General features: G+C 39.4%; 1 protein-coding gene and 1 long non-coding RNA gene across 3 annotated transcripts in view; both read right to left on the bottom strand.

The window, feature by feature from the left end:
• Positions 1–620: 620 nt before the first annotated feature.
• Positions 621–18791, bottom strand: part of SH3BGRL2 (SH3 domain binding glutamate rich protein like 2) — a 39454-nt gene continuing 21283 nt past the window's right edge. The window contains exons 3-4 of the mRNA XM_048297615.1: positions 5983–6063; positions 621–4880 (exon numbers count right to left, since the gene is read on the bottom strand). Coding sequence (XP_048153572.1) covers positions 4866–4880; positions 5983–6063 — 96 coding nt within the window. The 3' untranslated portion in view covers positions 621–4865. The remainder of the gene's footprint in view (positions 4881–5982; positions 6064–18791) is intronic.
• LOC125323059 lies at positions 6113–18785 on the bottom strand. Of its 2 annotated transcripts, XR_007202347.1 has the most exons (3): positions 15275–18785; positions 12350–12421; positions 6113–11217 (listed from the first exon to the last, which is right to left on the bottom strand). It is a non-coding gene; the product is annotated as an uncharacterized LOC125323059 (long non-coding RNA). The 2 variants fall into 2 exon arrangements; XR_007202346.1 differs by having other exon boundaries at positions 6113–12421.

The raw sequence follows: 18791 nt of genomic DNA, 5'->3' as shown, positions 1-18791 counted from the left end.
AAGTTTTAGACAGGAACAATAAGGTATTAAAAAATATTTACTAGACTGACAATCAAGGAAAGACTGTAATGATAAAACCTGTACCTTTGGTTAGCCACTTAACTGGTAAAATGTATTTAATTACCTTCTATGGATTGGCAAAGTGGATAGGCAAACCAGGAACTCACATTCCTTTCAGACAATAAAAAGCAGTGAAGGTTTTAGCCCTAGGAACAAAACTTCATTGTGTGAAAACTTCCTGGCTCCCAAGTCCAAGCCACCCCAAAGGATCTGCCCTTTATTTCTGTGGTATTTATCAGCTAACCCAAATATAAAAGCTGGAAGACAATAAATCATCCCTTTTTTCTTTTTTTTCTTTACTGCTCTTTACCTGGGGAGACTCCAAAGCAGCAGGTATTCTGGACACATTGCAATTCCCATGCAGCCCCCGGGGTTCAAAGCCAATTAACATCTTACAGAATCAGGCTCACCCATCCCAGGTGAAAAGTTCTGCAGTGCTTCCACCTGCAGAGGCTGCCCAAACCAAAGCACCAGGCTGTCACCAGAGTGAAGTGCAGCAAGAATAAAGACTCACATTTTTTCATTGTTTCTTTTAGCACATACAACACAGTGCAAAAGTCTTTTCTGAATTACAATTTTTTATTAGATGAACACAGTTTAATACATAATGTGTACATGACCTAGGATGCAACATGCTCCCTCCCCTACCGAGTTACAGAACATTGATGCTGTGAGGGGGAACAGCAGCTCTGCATTTGTGACCTCCCAGGGGTGTTACAGGTGGCCGGGAGTGGAAGCTGTGCACACAGGCAGGTCTACACAGGACAGGATGACACACATGAGGAGGAGAGAAAGATTAGGAAGAAGGGAGTAAGCTGGATCTGCCCTGGCTGAAGGACTGCTCTCAAGATGATGTTCTCTGTTCTCCCTCCCAAATTCCTTAGGGAGCAGGAGGGTGAAGCATAGGCCATGATGCAGCTGGAGTCCTGGAAAGCAGTGCTGGGTGGTGTCACACATGGCACTGCCAGCCAAGGGCCCCTGTGAGAGCCACTGCTCAGGGTGCCAGAACAAGCCGTGGGCCATTCTGCACTGGGTCTTCCACTCCTGCTCTCTGTGCAGGGTGAACATATGGGGTTCCATCCTCCTCCCATTCATGCCAAGACCTAGTGAAATCAGTGAATAAGTCACCGAAGATTAATGAGACTTGGCATTTTCTTGGTGATCACTCCACTCTTGCACTCCTGTGAAGGGCCACAAGGCCATTTCAGGGTCCTGCTTCTGAACCATGGTATTGCTTGAATAGGACACCTCAAATAAATGGCCTGATGATGGAAAAGGACAGGGAGGGACAACCAAGAAATCCACTGAAAGCTTGGCAGCTACTCTTCACTTCAGTTGAGTTGGGCTGCTCAACATTAGAATCAGATACTTATCTTATCTTAAAGTAAGTGTAAACTTATGGGCTTTAGTCCAGGTTCACGTCCCTTGGAAGGTTTGGTTCTAAATAGTCAACAAAAAGGAAAAAAAAAGAAAGTCACCTAGGAAAAACCAAGAGTTCAGAAGACTCATCAAAAACTGTTTCAGTCTTACAAAGCACGTGCCTTTTGACTCAGGCCTCAAAATAAATTTACTGTGTTATTAAAAAAATAGCAATATAGAAACTACCCCTTTCTCAGTTCAAAGTTTAAGCACATCTAAGAAGACCCTACAGAAACAGTCCTTTTTCTGGCAAGGCACTATCCAGTAGTGTGTGGCACAAACAAAAATACCTCTATCAAAGCCACTGATACAGTGAATGTGCATGTGCATGTCAGCCCACACAGCAACTTTAGCTAGGTACAAAGATTAACAGTTTCACTCACACTGCTCTCCATTTTAAAAAGTGGGGTAGTTAGCTAGACATTGGGATCATTTGGTTCTTAAGCATAACTTTGTATGTCAAAATTTTAAACAGAATTAAGGATTTCCTATTTCTTTCAATAAATGTCTCTAGTTTCCCCAGACCTTTTCAGTTACCTGATAGTTACATTTCTTTACTACAAAACTGATTTAAAAAATTCCAGACCATCTCACATAACAAACTAGAAGTCTACTTGCTTTAGTTACAAAAATAAGGCTGTTGTACAACAGATAAAATTCACATCCAAATATATATACTTCTTTTTTTTTTTTTTTTTTTTAAACTAGCCATTTATAATTCAAAAGCACATATTCTAAGGGACTTACACTGCCAATCCATACAAGCAAGCAGGATATCTTTGGAGCTAGTGTTGCCCTTCATACAACTGATTACACCCACACGTGTGCTCCAAAATAAGCCAGGTTTACTTAACAGCTGAAACAAGACTAACTCTCCACTAAATGAGAGCCTTCTATTCTACAATTATCAAAATTCCAAAGGAGGTTTGTGAAACTGATTTCACCCCTGGAGAAATCAGTGTGGTTTTTCCTTTCACATCAGTAAGCCTGGGATTTCACCCAGGATTACTCATGTGCATATGCTTACACACTTCAGTAAGTTTTTCAAACCTGGGACTTCAGGCAGTTCTCAAAGTTTACAATGTATCAAGTACATGATAAATCCAGGATGGCTTCTCTGTAATCAACTGCAAAATTACATAAATTTATATCTGTATTCATTTACAAAGTTAAATACTTTTTTTTTTAAGAATAGTTATATTGAACTTGGTGAAGTTAACAATGTATAATTACACCTCATGTCATATTCCCTTCCTATAGTTCAAGTCTCATGAAAATATGGGATTGGTTACAAGAATGTCACAGTACCTTAGCACAGACAACATAATTCTTAAAAATGCACGTACATATATCAATGCCCATTCAGGATTCCTTTAGAGAAGGTGCTCTGGCAAAGATTTGGACCAGTAAATACAACCATGGACTTCAAATCTGTGTGTGCTCTTGCTCCATCCAGCCCTTTAGATGAACTGAGGAGCCAGGTTTGTTCAGTCAGGTAAGAAGAAGGCTAAGAGGTGATCCAGTGGTAGCTTTCAACTATCTTGAGGCCATTAAAGAAAGAATGGTGCCAATCTGTTCTTGAGAGTGCCAGAAAAACACAAAGCAAAGGCAGCAGCCTCAAATTAAAGCCTAGGAGTCAAAGCTGGACTTCAAAAAATAAAGTTTTCACTAGGAAAGCACTGCAGCAATGTCACAGATTACCTAGAGAGTTATGAGATCTTCATCTCTGGATATTCTTAATGCTCTGCTAGACCAACCCATATCTGATCCAAGCTAGTGTGGTTCTTAAGCCTGATTTTGACAGTGCTGGACCAGATGACCTTCAGTTGTCCCTTCCAGCTGACATGTCTAGTATGCCATGGTTACTGATGTCAACAGAACAGGTGATTTTTTTTCACAGTGTTGCTTCTGTTGTGGTAGTGTTGCTTTCTGACATTTTTTACAAGTCTGGCTTCCTTCAAACCACATGGTCTGAGTGATGCTGTGATTGCAAAGAAGCTTTTCCACACAGGGTTGTCTTTCATTCACCCAAATACATAAGGACATTGACTGTGATGGCACTACCTTGCCAGTATGAAATCCCTTGAGTAAAAGCTACATTACAGGGTAGGTGTTATTTATGTAGCCAGACTTGATTCGAAATGCGTGATGCAATTTTACTTCTGTCTAGAATGCATCTTGTAATGGTTATTGGCAATTCATGGGCCTAAGTTCTGCTATGTGGATCAAAGCAGTCCCACTGGAATAATCTCTACCTCCTTTACTGGGCTCCTGTTGCTCAGCTGAGCAACCCCTGTGGCCTCACTCAGCAAAGCACACACTCACCTTTCTCACTGTCTTGGAGGCACCTCCACATGACCACATCTGGGGATACAACCGGGACAACAGATAGGCAGGTTAGGCATGCTCTTGAACCACAGTGGAGTGTTTAACCATCATGGGACTAAAACCTGGCTCTCAAAGCATCCCCCTGACTCTCATGTGGCTTGTGGTAGAGCTGTGTGCTATCGAAGGTAAACTGAAGGTTTTGGCAAAATTTCATTTTAAGACAGTCCAACTCTAGAGCTCCAACACTGGGTGTTAAGACTTTCTCAGTTAAGAGAGAACTTCATATTATCATTAGCTATGAGACCCCTTTAGTTCTTCAGAACTCCCCAGTACCACCAAGTATTTTACTGAACATTTCACCTGCATTTGGAAACATGTCAAAATATTTCACTTTGGCACCTCCTTCATGATAGCAACTTGTTTTAAACAGTCAGTTGCAATGTGCATCATTAGACAAATCAAGTCTTCATTAACAAGATTAGCAGCCCATGTCTCTTAAAATAACCATGATCTAGAATAAGCACCACAGTAAATAAATGTAGAGCAAAAATACAGCAGTTTTTGGCTTAGACTGAGATCTCAAGATTGATACTTTCTATCTTCTGGGTCATAGCCAGCCCAAACATCATAACAACCACCAGCACTTTAACTATCATGATGAGCTAATTTGAACTACAGTAGTGGGAAAAATTAAAAAAGGTAAGGAATATGACTATATAAGTATACCCATGAGTGATAGAAGCCCTACACTTCCACTCATTCTCAAACATACGTGTCTGTTAGAATATCAGGGCCAGTTGCAAAAGCAATCCAAAGACAGAAGTGAAACATCAACAGTGAGCATTTTTACAAAGGAAGATGAGTAGCCCAGCCTTAATCCTATTTCATATGAGTGTTTTTAGCTCCACATTATTGGAGAGCACCATCTCATGGCAAGCAGACTACTACTAATGATACATGTTTGCTCTATCACAGTGATCCATTAGGGAAGCTGTTATGTGCTGAAGAACGGAGTCATTCATTCAGGAATGTGCTTGTTGATACTTCATGTGGGCTTTCTAGGGTTCTGACTCCTATTGAAAAGAGAAAAAATAAAGAGTATTATTTATTATTCTTAACATAATATTAATGTTATGAATACATTTTCATCTCCTGTACCTGTGACCTTTGCATATAAGGTGACCCTAACCCTGGACCACAGAGGAGCTGAGGATGCATCTCTCTGAAGTACCACCAGACTGAACCAGGAAGTTTATAAAGACACCCCTCCAGGCCTCCAACATCATATTTTCTAGTAACAGAGCTGCATAGAAGCTGCTATTTCAGATTGCTTCAGAACATCATCTTTTTCCTAGGACAAGTTCTCCGAGCTATAAAGTGAGGCAGGCTGCCAAAATAACCTGCTTCTGTGGTTCTCTGCTGAGGCTCCTTCCTACTCCTGTCCCTCAAGGGGTCCAGAAATAAATGAATTCCTGGCAGAAAAAGAACTCTATAGATACCCAAGAGCTACCACCCAGGCCTGAAACAGTACTAGTACCAAATATATCTATACAGTATCCAAAGGCAGAAAAATCCTCCCCTATGTGTCTCATCTACTGAAAAAAGGTGCACCATGCAGCCTGTTTGAACAAGTGTCCAGACTTCCATATGGCAGTAAAATTTCCTCTATTATACTGCCCTCAACAGAAAGATGTTACCTGGCTTTGTGTTTTGACCTGTATATATGTGTTTGCTAAAACTGAATTCAAAAAAGTTAATATAACTTCTGACTGCTCCAGCATTTCAGCATTAAAAAAAAATTAATTAATGCCTAATGAATAAATGCTGAGCTATTATGCCAGGCTGCAGACAGTCCAGTGATCAAGATCCTAGTTTTGTCTCCTTTTATAATTAAGCCAGTTGCTTACAATTTAGATTGATCATGTGAAGGAGAATGTAGTCTTTAAACTTAATTTATCTACTGTCCCAAATTACTCCCACATATATGCTTGTTTTCATTTAAAATGCTTTACTCTCCTTACAACCATTTTGATTACTTCATTAGCATGAAGCTGATATGGACAAGGTATGGATCAGAGCAGCAGTGCTTCCAAACACACAGGGTTCCTTCCACTCAAAAACATTCAATCTCAACATTTCAAGAGTTCCATGAAAAATCTGCAATACTACACTGACCTTTGATGCCAAAGTTGGTTTCAGTCCAAGAAAGGAGAACACAGTGTTGCTCTCCTTTGATTCAAAAAAACCATCGTAATCCTAGAGAATTAAAAGAAGATGAGTCAACATTCATATTTGTATTTTCCTAATTGATATTACCACACCTTGTATTAGTCTAAAGGGTGACATGTAATAATGCTCAGAAAAATACTGATACAAACCTAAACTGCGATGATATCACAAACTACAGACTACAGTGGCAAAGAAAACCACATCAATTCTCTAACTTCAGCATCTCTCACTTTGACAGAAAAGTATAAGCATGTACTTGCATCAAAAGAAACTCTATTGTGGGTATATTTTAAAGGTATGTAAGTGCCTGGCAATGCAATAAGTTTCTGACCAAGTTTTTGTCTTTTAGCAAACAAAATACTTCCTAACATGGAAACCCCCAAGAAGTCTTAAGGCAGATGAATTCCTCATTCCTTCTGTGGTAGAACACAGACTTCATCATCACTGTATCTCTTGAAATCATCAATTATATCTCAGTCTTGAACAACATAGTTAAATATGTTACCATAAATAAACTCATTATATATAAAAATAAAGAACAGGCTTCATTATCAAGTTACTTTTAGGAGTTTTGATCTCAAAGTGTTACTAATACTTTTACTGTTTTGGTTATTACATTGGACACCTCCTACTCTTGTATCATCAGATGAGCTGACAATACTCAGTTTTCAAGGGGAAAAAATAGGGAAAATCAGAGCACAGTTTAGTGAATGGATTTGGCACATGGCAAGAAGCTTCATGTGCTCCTCATGGTTTGGCAGAGATTTCTTCTACAACCACTAGCAAACGATAAAGCATCCAGCTTAGACTCTTTTCCTCCACCACGTAATTGCAAAATGGAAATATCAATCCTTATTTAACCACTCCTGACATGTAAAATACTCTGTAAATGTTTGGAAATTTCAGGTATGTGCTTATCACTTCATAGCCATTATCTCTTAAATATTCAAGATTAGTAGTTATGCTTAACTTGAAAGTATTCAACAAGATATTGACTGTGCACGTACATGCTTTCAATATAGAACAAGAACAGGCAGTCTCAGTGCCTCCACATGATTCCCCCCATCTGTGCAACAGCCATTCCCAATGCACCTGACCCCCAAAGTTAGCACTTCTTTGGCTCCTAAGATCTATTCTCATTACTTTTTGAGAGCTCTTCTCTCAGTGTTAATTTGTCCTGGATTTGGCTGGGACATTAAGGTGCTTTCCCTGAAATTAGACCTCAATTTTCCCCCAGCAGCAGCTGCTTTGCCCACTTGTCTCCATCCACTCCTGCATTCTCTTTAACTTCTCAAAACAGCCTACAATTGCAAGAGACCATGGGCAATAAACAGAAGCTCTAACTGAAAAGAAAAAATCTTTCTCTGACCTGGTTAGTCTTGGAAGGAAATCACAGGATATGCAAAGATTAGGAACCTTCTTTTATCTTCCAAGCAGATTGCCTAACCAATATTCATTTGTGTTTACATTTTGGCTTCTCACATCCTAAGCAAGAAGCAAAAGTGGTCTGGGAAAGCTTTCTGCTTCCCAGAATTCCTTTGGATTTCCACAGTGTAGTGTGAATCCCCAACAGCTCTTCATTCCACCTGCCAGACCCAACTATAAGATACACCAAATTATGTCCTTGCAGAAGAGTGACAGGTATTTCATTAAATAACTTTTTAAGGAAAGAGTGTGCTTGTAGATAAAGAATTAACTTCTCTTCACTCTTTTTTTTTTTCCTCCACCAACATAAATTGATTGTTTGGACAGAAAATATATAGACACCAAGCAAGGATAATACACCTCCCATGAGATCCATAACTATTCTACAGGTGAGTGGAATTTCTCCTAAAACCTTTATGGTGCACTAGATGAAGATGCTTTTTCAGCATTTTAATAACGATGTACTGCTATATCAGTGTGAACTGGGATACTCTGCAGATGCATAATTATTCAAACAGCCTCAGCCCCCCCAAAAACACACCCCATAGCTGCATAGGGGCAATTTCCCAGCCGGACCCTCTATAATAAAAACATCTGTGAAATGCACACAGAGGCCAGCAGGAGTATATAATGGTCCTCAGATATATTAGCTAACATAAGTAGAAAGAGTAAACCTTCTTAAGATGACTTTTTGTTGTTTTCTTCTTAAAACATGGCATACGTTAACTTACGAATCAACAAAAATTTCCAATTAATTACCAGAAAGTAAATCCAAGTAAAATAGGCAAATCAACTAAGCCATGATGTAAAACGAAAGATTACTGAAAGGGATCCCAACAGTGCCATGGATTAAAAAGGGACAACATAATCACTGAATACCTAGAGGAGCAATAAGTAATACTGAAGCTCTGCAGAAGGATGTTTGATCAGCCCTTGACCCCTAAGAATGAGACTTCAAAAACTGCATGGACACTATTAAACCTAAAAAGGTCTGTTCTGACTCTTCTAAAGCAGATGAAAACCCATGAGGGACACAGGCTCTATGAGCAACACACGAGAAGACAGCGCATGATCTACCTGAGAAATAACCTTCATTTGCTCCACTGGGTTCATGGACAAGTGAGTCACACCGTCTCTGGAGCTGAAGGTAGGGCAGCAGTGGATGAGTACAACCCACAGGAAGAAGGACCCTTTCTTTAACATCAGGGCCGGTCTAAATTGCCTGAAGATGCCCATTACAGCCTTGTAAACTACCAGCAGCCAACCTGCAAGCATGCAGCTGTTGTGGCAGACACCTTTTTGGGTCCCTGCCAAAAGCACTCTCCCTCCTAAGCACACGGCCAGTCTTCACTAACCCCCAGACATTTCTTTCTCTCAACAGTTTGTCCAAGGAAGGTTCTGTGTTTGTTTGAGTGAATCATCATCTCCCAGCACCATTTTCAAGTTCTGGCATTCTCCTGAAGTCTCTTAATCCCAGTACTTCAATTAGCTCTAGAAGTATCACTACTCTAAGACCATGTTTTTTTCACTCTTTGTTAATAAACAGGTAAGCAAACAGAGCAGAAAAGGACTCAGAGACTGAAAATAATGTCATAAGGAAATAGGCTGCACCTGTGGCTCTGACAATGACTCTGACATTCAGCTAATCCACCAAAATCTGTGAACATCTGTTTAACCTAACCTCTGTAAAGCAACTTAATAATAAAAAGCTGTTTTCAAGTAATAGTTATTTTACTTTCAGAATTATCAAGTCCTGATTTAGTATTTAGTTTTTCCCACATTTTTACTGATTAACAAACCTGGATTCACTTACTGAAAAAATTGTGAAGGTTAAATGGTGAGCTAAACTGAGTAAGTCTGTGTTTGAAAGAGCACAAAACCCAGTGGATTGCTTCATTTTAGAAGAACCTGAATATTTAAGAACCTCAAGAGATTATCCACCAGAAGCAATCTCCCTGATGTTTTGAAATATCTGCATTGCAAAAACGTATTTAAATGCTATTGACGCTTACTTTCATGGGTGGTGGGGGAGAAGAAACATCAAGCTTTTAGATAAAGTAGAAGTAGATTTTAAATAGGAGAATTTTCCTAGTGATGTCTGCAATTAAAACATATGATCTCAAAATATTCAAATGTGAAACAAAAAATGTTATAAAAATGCATAATAGTCCTCTAAAAATTTTAAGAAATCACTTTAGCAAAGTAATTTCTTAAGAGTTTATTGAGAACTATGATCTCAATGACTCAATGGCTGTGCTTTGGCATGTGGTAGGAGTTCAAAGTGGGCATCCCTGGCTTTTCCTGTAACACAGGCGAGATAAAAGATGCTCCAAAAACACCCTGCCTTTGATCTTACCATCAGAAGGAGAGGAAGTCTGTGCAGATTTGGTCCACATGTAAAGACACTAAAACCATGGGTGAGGACATGAAAATTATGATCTCAATAAAGAACATCACACTGCTACCAGCAGTAGATGCAGAGGCTGAAGAAGGAAAATCGGGCAAGCTCAGTGAAAGCTGAGAATTTCATACCCAGGCAGGAGCCCAACTCCAATGGTGACCCAACGGGTTCCATTTGGGAAAACTCTGTGGGACATTCTCCCTCCCACAGAGGAAGGACGCCACCATTCACTGCTTTTGGCAAGGCAGTGGTTCCCTCTTTCTGCACCACGCTTCACCACCAGCAGCAAGTTACCACAATCCTCTTGTCACTGTCCCAAGCAGCTCTACCCAGGCAGTGCTGCGGCTTCGCTGGGATCAGTGGGGCAGCGCTGTCCTGCCCCTGTGCAAGGAAGTGGCTCCCACTGACAATGGAAGGCACTCAGAGAGCAGCTGTTAACCTAAAAATACACAAGTATGGTAAACTGCTACCCACTGCCCCACTTCAAAAGGCAACTATGTGTACAAATATAATTTTAACTGTAGCATTTTAAATTATGAAGCTTGGTGCTTTCCAGAGCTGCTAATCACACTTCACTAATGTATAAAATTCTGGCAACATCACTAGCTGATTAAAACTGACTAAAAACTGAGTACTAAAACTAGTAGGACATGGAGACAGTGGACGTGAATCATGAGCGATGCAGATGCTCAATCCCTCTGGAGAAGCTGAAAAGCCAAAAATACAGATGATAAATCCCATAACCGAGGGTATGAAATGTTACCAAAAAAGATGAATGTCAGGAGAAAAAAATATGTCTCAGGATGGTTTGAGGGGATAAAGAAGGGACAGGAGGATAAAGAAGGTAAGTAAAAAGCTATTTCAAGGTAGAAAGGGTTTTTTAACAGGATAACAACTAGCTGACTGCTTCAGGCATGGCTCCTCACCCTTAAAGTTGGTGGCAGGTCCTCCACCCACCATGTAACCTGAGCAGGATACAGCCTCTGTGTTTTAACACCAGAACAGTTACAGCTCAATATGCTCAATGAGCTGCTAGGAAGTGGATTAGCTGACCTAATAAGCTCTTGCTTTGTTGAAAATAAACTGAAGCCACTGTAGGTGAGCTACTTGTCTGTAGCTCACCTATAAACAAACAAAATCTTGTTGGCCTTGTGTGGCCTAAAGCTCTGCTTTGCTTTCCCAGCTTCTGCTGAGTGACTAAACTGGGATAGGGAGACTAGCTGTGGCTGCAAAGGTCTTCAGGACCAAAGTCACCCCAGAGGATAATGGGAGGAAGGCTAGGAAGGCTGTGAAGCTCACTGTGGTGGCAGGACGCTTGGTACTAGATGACATATGGAATCCATTTCCAGAAGATGCTAAATGTTTCCACCAGAAGGTTCAAGTTCATGAAAGAAAAATGTAGTAAGAATTACTAAATATGTTAAAGTGACATTTATTTCCGAAAAATAACTAGAGACAAGGAAAATACTCAAGCATTTTATATCTTGACTTGCTTGTGGTCTTTCCTAGGCTTATGGCCACAGCTGGGACAAAACTGGGCTTGATGGACCTTCAGTCTCACACATGTAAGGCCATTTATATTAATCTTAAGGGGTACCATACACAAAGTTTTAAAATTATCATAGAATCAGAGAATTACTTGGGTTGGAAGGGACCTCAAAGATCATCTAGTTTCAACCCCCAATAATCAGCAAAGCCAAGCGATGTTGTCCATTAAGTAGGATGATAAAGGGGAAAAAAAATAAACCAAAACTACCCAAGCTTCCAAGCCTCACACTTACACAGCTTTGTTTTTAAAATTTGAATCTTTGTAGTTTATCCTGAAACTAAGAGGTGCTGTGGCTGCTTTGCACTTCTTTAAAACCAGATTAATCAAAGACAGGTGAACTTTGTTAATGTCTACATTATGCAGAAATCCCAAAGATTATCCACTGCCCAAATGCTACAGAAAACTAGCCTCAGCTTAGTCTCTGAGACACTGGACAAGCATTCAGGAAATCTGACACAAATGTCTTAGGTCCTTCTGGCCTTCATGTGGGTTTTATGCTAATTTACTACAGCAGGAAAACCACTGGTCCTTGGGAATTCTCTCCTCTTTAGAAATCCCATTTCCAGGATAGGTTCCCTCAACAGCAACTGCCAAGTTCACAAAGCTCAAGCTGGCTACAGCACTAGCTGTATCCCAGCCATGATGATCACTAGAGTTTCAGTGTGCTGTATTCCTGGTGCTGGGAAACCAGATCGCTATAGTGATGTGATTACAGACACTGCCATGATTAATTTGGCTCAGGATTTTGTTAAGCAGGTACACTCAGGCTTGTTTAAATAAACACTGTCACTGCTGGGAGACCAAAGACTGCACACCAAAGTTAAAATTGGAAGTTCTACAGATCAGCATAACTTATTAGCTGGGTTTCAAGGAACACAACAGAAGCGGGAAGGCATTGGTTCAAAGTAAAACATTAACACAAAGTAGATTTCACTTACAATTAGCAATTATACCTTCATTACTGCACTGAAATCAGGACATTACATCTAATGAAGTTTCAAAGAGAGTAACTGTGAAGAAAATTATTTCCAGTAAGTTTCTTTAAACAAGCAAGTTGGTTTTGTTGCTGTTTGCTTTTAGTTGGCAACAAGAGTGAGCTTGTTAAACATCTCAGACAAATCTTTATTGCTTACCACACCAAGAAGCAGAAAAACAAGAAACCCACCCAAATGTAGCTTGCACGGCTATTCCTACAGATTGTTAAAGTGCAGTGATTATTGGACAACACTTACAGATTACTCCATTGGCATGCTGTTCAAATTCATTTCTCTTTGTCACTATTTTTAATATAAGATTATGATCTCTCTATTCTTATAAAAGGGGCAACATAATTGGTTCTTCAAGTAATAGCGAGGAACTCATAATTTAAACACATTGAATCAGCACTTGGCTACTGACTGAGTTAACACTGTATGCCATTGAGAATGAGCTGTTAACATCCCCCCTGAAAAGGGAGTTCAGTTCTCCAGAACAGATGACATTCATTTACTGATCAGATTAGGATTACAATGGAAAACTCTTACACAGCACAGCTCTCCTTGGAGAAGGTGTGTGCATGTGTGAGTCTCTTTTAATATTATATAAATATACAAATAAAAGAAGATCTTGTCTGCACAACACAGGACAAGCTAAACATGACTGTTTTCGTTACCTAACCTTCTGATAAGATCTCTGCACAGGATTTTTAAAGAGCTTATAGAATTGACTCTACAAAGCAACTTGTTACTCTTCTACTAAAGGCCAGATGTTTATTTCAATAATCTGTTTAGTTGTAGCCTTCCAGAGACAAAGGATTTAATAAAAGGGAGCAGATGTCAGCCACAGCTCTATTGTTTGGACAGGACATGACAAACTCAGGCTGATGTGATGTTTGCCATTCATGCAGCAATGGTGTCAGGGTACACAGACATCAACTATCTAAGAACTTATGTCCCTCACCTCCAAGGCAGGGAGTCCAAGTGCAGCAGGACTTCCCCTAGACAAGCACTGAAGGCCTCGAAACTAGTGCCCAATGCCTGCCTGGGGTAGGGGAATATTCAGGGGAGTTAGTGGCAGAATCCGTAAGTATTATGGATGGCAACAGCTGTCACCTCCACCTTTTGTGCCCTTTCCAGCTCATCATGTCATATTACAAATTGTTTGGATAAGAATATTATCAAATCAGACCCACAACAGGAATTTGAGAAAGATGGAAACATCAGGGAGTTAACTATGGTAGTTACATGAGGTAATGACTAAAAGACACAAAATGACCATGTTGCACAGAAGCTCTGCATGCACATGTTTTAACGTGGACACAAGTGGAACAGTAGTGGACTGAATTACTTATTTCATCCTGGTTGTTCTCTGACAACAGCCATGGCCTTTTCTAGACATTGTTCCAAAATACTGCTACGTCCATATTCTGTGCAATATTATGTGACTTCAAAGTATTACTGCCACTTATTAAGATTTCTTGGCCTTTCCTCATATATCATTGATCCTAAATTTTAGAACTAGCCTTTTAAAAAGGACTTTAATTAAAGTAGGCACAACATCTTCAATAATAAAACCTGTTTCTTCAAGAAAACATGGCACAATAGGAAGTTTCTGTTCCATGGAAAGGAGAGTTAGGATCCTAAACAAAAATTGTTAATAATTATGTCATACTTGCTAATAAGTTTTGCAGAATATCAGTGTAATGAATATAAAAATGAAAAAGAAATGTGCACTATTTTCTACTACATCCTGTAAAAGTAACAATTCTAGTTTTACACCAGTCCCTTTTAAGTGTTTTAAAATACATTAACACCCTACATTATTATATTTAGGAAATAAAAAAATCTGCAAACAGAGCAAGGTATTTCCAGAGATGTCTTTGACAGCTACCATCTTTATGTGAAGGGATGATTTACAAAATACCTGCTACTTCCTTTTGAAACAGCTATTAATGAAGTTTATTTAGTTCAAATAAAAACCATGGTGTTCAACAAGAATGTACTCTCTCTCCACTTCAGGGTAAACAGCAGCACTACAATACATTACTGAAATGAGTCCTGACCTCACTGAGGAAGATAAAATTCTCCGATTATTTTATTTTTACTTGCTGAGCTTCTACTTTTTAAACCTTGACACTGGGCAAGCTGGCTATTCTACACTTTGCCTCTGGTAGCACACTTCCCTCTATAAAGTACATATTACACAGAACTAAAGCTCTTTTCCTCAGGACACACAAAAGCAATGGAGCAGTGGATGGCAAAAGCATAGGCATAGCCTGAAAGTTATAACCAGACCTTGCAAATGGTCTGAACAGAATCTTCCTATCATAGAGAAGACTCTTGGGCAGGAGTTGCTTTCCAACACCAGGTCTGCCTTCTATATTCCTCATTTGAGACAAGGCCTTAATCAGGAAGATAAACAGTGCATGTCACTGGCCTCTAGTCACATTCAGCCTAGGGTTAGTGGATGCCTGTGAGCCCAAAACTGCTCCAATACAACTGCAAAAGGTAGTTAAGAACAATTTCACACACAGAGCTTAAATTTGCCACACAGGAAACTCTGCTTTTGATGGCAAAAATAATTAGTCAAGAAAGTTTTAGCACCATCAACCATTAACAACTGTTATATGATCTCTGAGCAATTCACATTAACTTTTATCTAGTGAGATCATCCCTCTTCTAAAAGCAGACCTGGACCAATAAGGTGCTAAGTGAATCAGATAAGACATCTCCAAGGGTGCAGAGAATCAAATGTAGACTTGCTGGATACCAAATTAGCCTCACAACTGCTCTAGCTCCTAAAGTGAACACACTACAGCAGGCATGCAAAGGTGAATTCTGCCACGTTGTTTGAAGATCTAGAGACAGAGTTCAAGCTCTCTGTACCTGTAGGCACATGATTAATAACAAACTCCCCAATGACAGGCCAGGGCAGAAAATCTGAGGTGGCCTCTAGCCAGTTTTGTTAAATTCTCTTCTTTCTTTTATCAGTGACCAGTTACTTATTTGTAATGTGACACCTATAAAAAAGGAAGAAAAAGAAACATGTATGCATCTTTTCATGATCTTAAAAAAAAAAAAAAAAACAAACAGAAGAGAATGATACATAACAATGCAAAGAAATGAGTGCCACAATAATTGTCTGTGCACTGAATAGTTTCCCAAGAACACTGCACCTCTTTCAGCAGCCTATCTTATTTCTTTGTTGTCTATACGCCTTTGCTGTTTTGTTGGAGCTGACACCCATATATTACATTTCAGGGAAGGACAATAAATACCACATATCTCTGTCTCTACTGTTGCCCACTAGGCACTCTACCAGGACTTACCATAACACTCTAAACCATAAGAACAGCTTCAAAGGAAAAAAAAAAAAAAAGAGTCAGCCTGCTATGTAAGTATTTTCCCTTAGGCTCAAATTCCCACCCGGAGACAGATTTCCTTTTAATTTTGGTTGGCCTAAATTTCAGGCAATCTCCCTTCAGTGGCAGATTTCTGCATATAAAACTGTCACTGGTCAAAGTGTTAACTTGCAGCTTCACAACAGTGCAGTTTCACTGGGAAGTGCGTATTTCCAGTCTTCTGAAAGATCCAGAAGTCACTTCTAGTCTAAGAAGAGTTGTATGCAGCTGTGGAGAATTCAAGAAGAGGGAGGTGTGAGGCACAGGCCTAATTTCAGACATTCAGTTTTCCAGCATTTCTGGCTTACTGCTTAAAGAGTTGGGCTGCTGCAGGGCACTGCTGCCTGGGTAGAGAACCTTGTAAAAGGATGTTATGTAGATACTCACATACCCAAGAGCCATGTCACTGAAGTTCACAAGCAGGTTCATGCATCCGATTTGTCTGAAATGTACACACTCCTCTCACACACAATTTTATAGCAATGCCACTAAGATGAAACAACAGACTGTAAAGTCACAAAAAGATGTAAATTATCATATTGCTGGTGCTCTAACATAGCACTTGTGTGTTAACACAATTATTTGTGTTCTCATGTGCTTGCAGCTCTTATCTTGTTCACAGGAAATAAAAATTGTTCTTGCCAAGTACTTTATTTCAAAATGTTTTAGCATAACTCGGTACTGAAAAATGGTCAGTACATCTCAGAAGACTGAGAAAAGGAGAAGGTAGATTAATGGTTAATGTATCTGCAATTACATCAATTCAGAAAAACCACAAGGTCTTGCTCGCACTTCGAAATGTGGAGTTTGTCCCTTGGTACCAGAAGAATCCCTCCTCCTGTGGTACAAGACACTCTGTGAACCACTAAACATTGATCATCTTTTTGTACCTTTCTCCCCTCTTACATGAGCTGTCAGATGTTCAAATGGTAGACACAAATCCATTTTGGATACTTACTGAAACCATTAAAGACAAAAACTTCTTCTAGCCTGAAGTTACATCCTGAAAAGTGATTATTTCAAATGGTGATGATCTACCCAGGAAAATCTCTTCTAAGATTGTACATTGCTGAGGTTTTCTACTAAGGAGAAAATGGGGAGAAAAGAAATCCCAAAACTCTTAATGCTAATACTAACACAGAAAAACCAGTATAGCTATGAACATAACATTGAGTCATGGACATCATATGCTTGTGAACTTCTATTGAAATAACATGACCAAAAGAAAAAGTGTACCTATTTTGCTTTGCACTGTCTAGCCCTCATACCTTTAGAGGAACAGCAATGGACCTGACCAGTTTGTATCCTAAGTGTGAATTGTCAGCAACAATGCATAAGCCAGAATAAGTACATAGAAAGTCTGTGGTAAGACTGTAGAATGCAGAAAAACAGAAAGAGTTTTTTAATAGAGAAAAGTGGATTAAAAATTGCCTAGACACAAATCAGAAATTATAAACTACAAATTTCAAACTCAACTAACAGAAAACTCAGTGGGTTTTTTTTTCAATTTAAATTACTTAATAGGGATTCTGCTTTAGTTATTTATGTCAAGATAAACACATGAAAACACTCACTGTGGAAATGACAAAGAGAGACCAGATGTGCAAGATTTGCTGACTTTATCTAATTGTAATATTTTACCCCCTTTCCAGCACTAACCTCCTTTGCCTTCTGCATAATGTTTCGCTCCACTCTATTACCTAAGAACTTCATTAATTAATGCAGCAGGTGAACTCATGAATGTTGGAGATCCCACACATACTTTCCCCTTCATCCTAGAAAATATAGTTTCTTTCAAAGCATGTTTACTCTTTATAGATGTTCATACAGACAGTGAAGTCTAGTAATAGGATTAACTCTGCTCAACCAAAATGGCTATCAGCTCAGCAGACAGATTAATGAAATCATCTCACATGTTGCATGACATCTTCTGCCTTGCTAATTCCAAACAGCGATTTCTAAGACTAGGTTAAAACATTCTATAAAGGCAATCTGAAAGGGTAAGAAACAACAGCTTAAAATGTTGCATTTCCTAGGCAAACTAAAATCACACAGAACAATATAAAGGTTGTTATTTGTAAGTGAGGGGCTGATCCATAAGGGAGGGTAAAATTCCCTTCCACGTCCCAGATACATTTCTTTGATTGACTTACCTTACCTGGAAGTAAGAAGATAAGAGTTATACTGTTGAGGTAAACAAGTAAGGCCAATACAAAGCACATGGGAAGGATGTTAAATACTTTGCTTCAAGAAGCCAGTTAGCTGCTGCATCATACCCAATCTGTTTGTTGCAGAGGATCCTAAATCATTTTTAATGTGCTTCCTGTACTAAGATAACAGTTGCATTGCAGTCAATAGGCTCTCATCAGATCTGAGCAGCACTGTTGAATCTGGCAGGGACTAAGCCAGAACCAGTTTGGATGTATATATCAAAGGCTACTGCTTCAGCTTGCACTGGTGGATGGAGAAGCTTACACCAAAAAAACAGCCCACCCATCAACCTGGTGTCAGATTTACAGCAAATAGTGCTCATTTATCCTAAACACTCTGACTGCATAAAGACGCTCTGAGCATAAATGAAATTTACACCATGACAGCAGCAGAGGAGCTTAATTACAATAACAATAAAACTCAGTCTAGCCAATGTTCTCATTTACTGCACCAAAGACTTCCTACTGAATTTTTGTGCTTAGACTAGACCCAAGCAGCAAGAATACCACAAATCCCCAGCTTACAGTGGTCTCAACAAGGCACTTTACCATCAACAGGCTGTACATGAAGCATGTGACATTACCAGTTTTTACATTCCTGGAGGGAATCCCCTAGACAGCTCTAGGACTGACAGAAGAATGAACTGAATTTTCCCTGTATGATCCTTACCTGATCCTATTGCCCCATTAATTCAGATTCTACTGGAGAAAGCTCAACAGCAAGTCCCATGTTCAAATGGCCAGCTGAGTGTACTAATATATTGTCCACTGAGAACCATAACAGCTACTTAC

The sequence above is a fragment of the Corvus hawaiiensis genome, chromosome 3 (assembly GCF_020740725.1).
Source record: "Corvus hawaiiensis isolate bCorHaw1 chromosome 3, bCorHaw1.pri.cur, whole genome shotgun sequence".
NCBI classification, from domain to species: domain Eukaryota; kingdom Metazoa; phylum Chordata; class Aves; order Passeriformes; family Corvidae; genus Corvus; species Corvus hawaiiensis.
The sequence above is the reverse complement of the archived record's forward strand: the minus strand, read 5'-3'. Positions and strand labels throughout refer to the sequence as shown.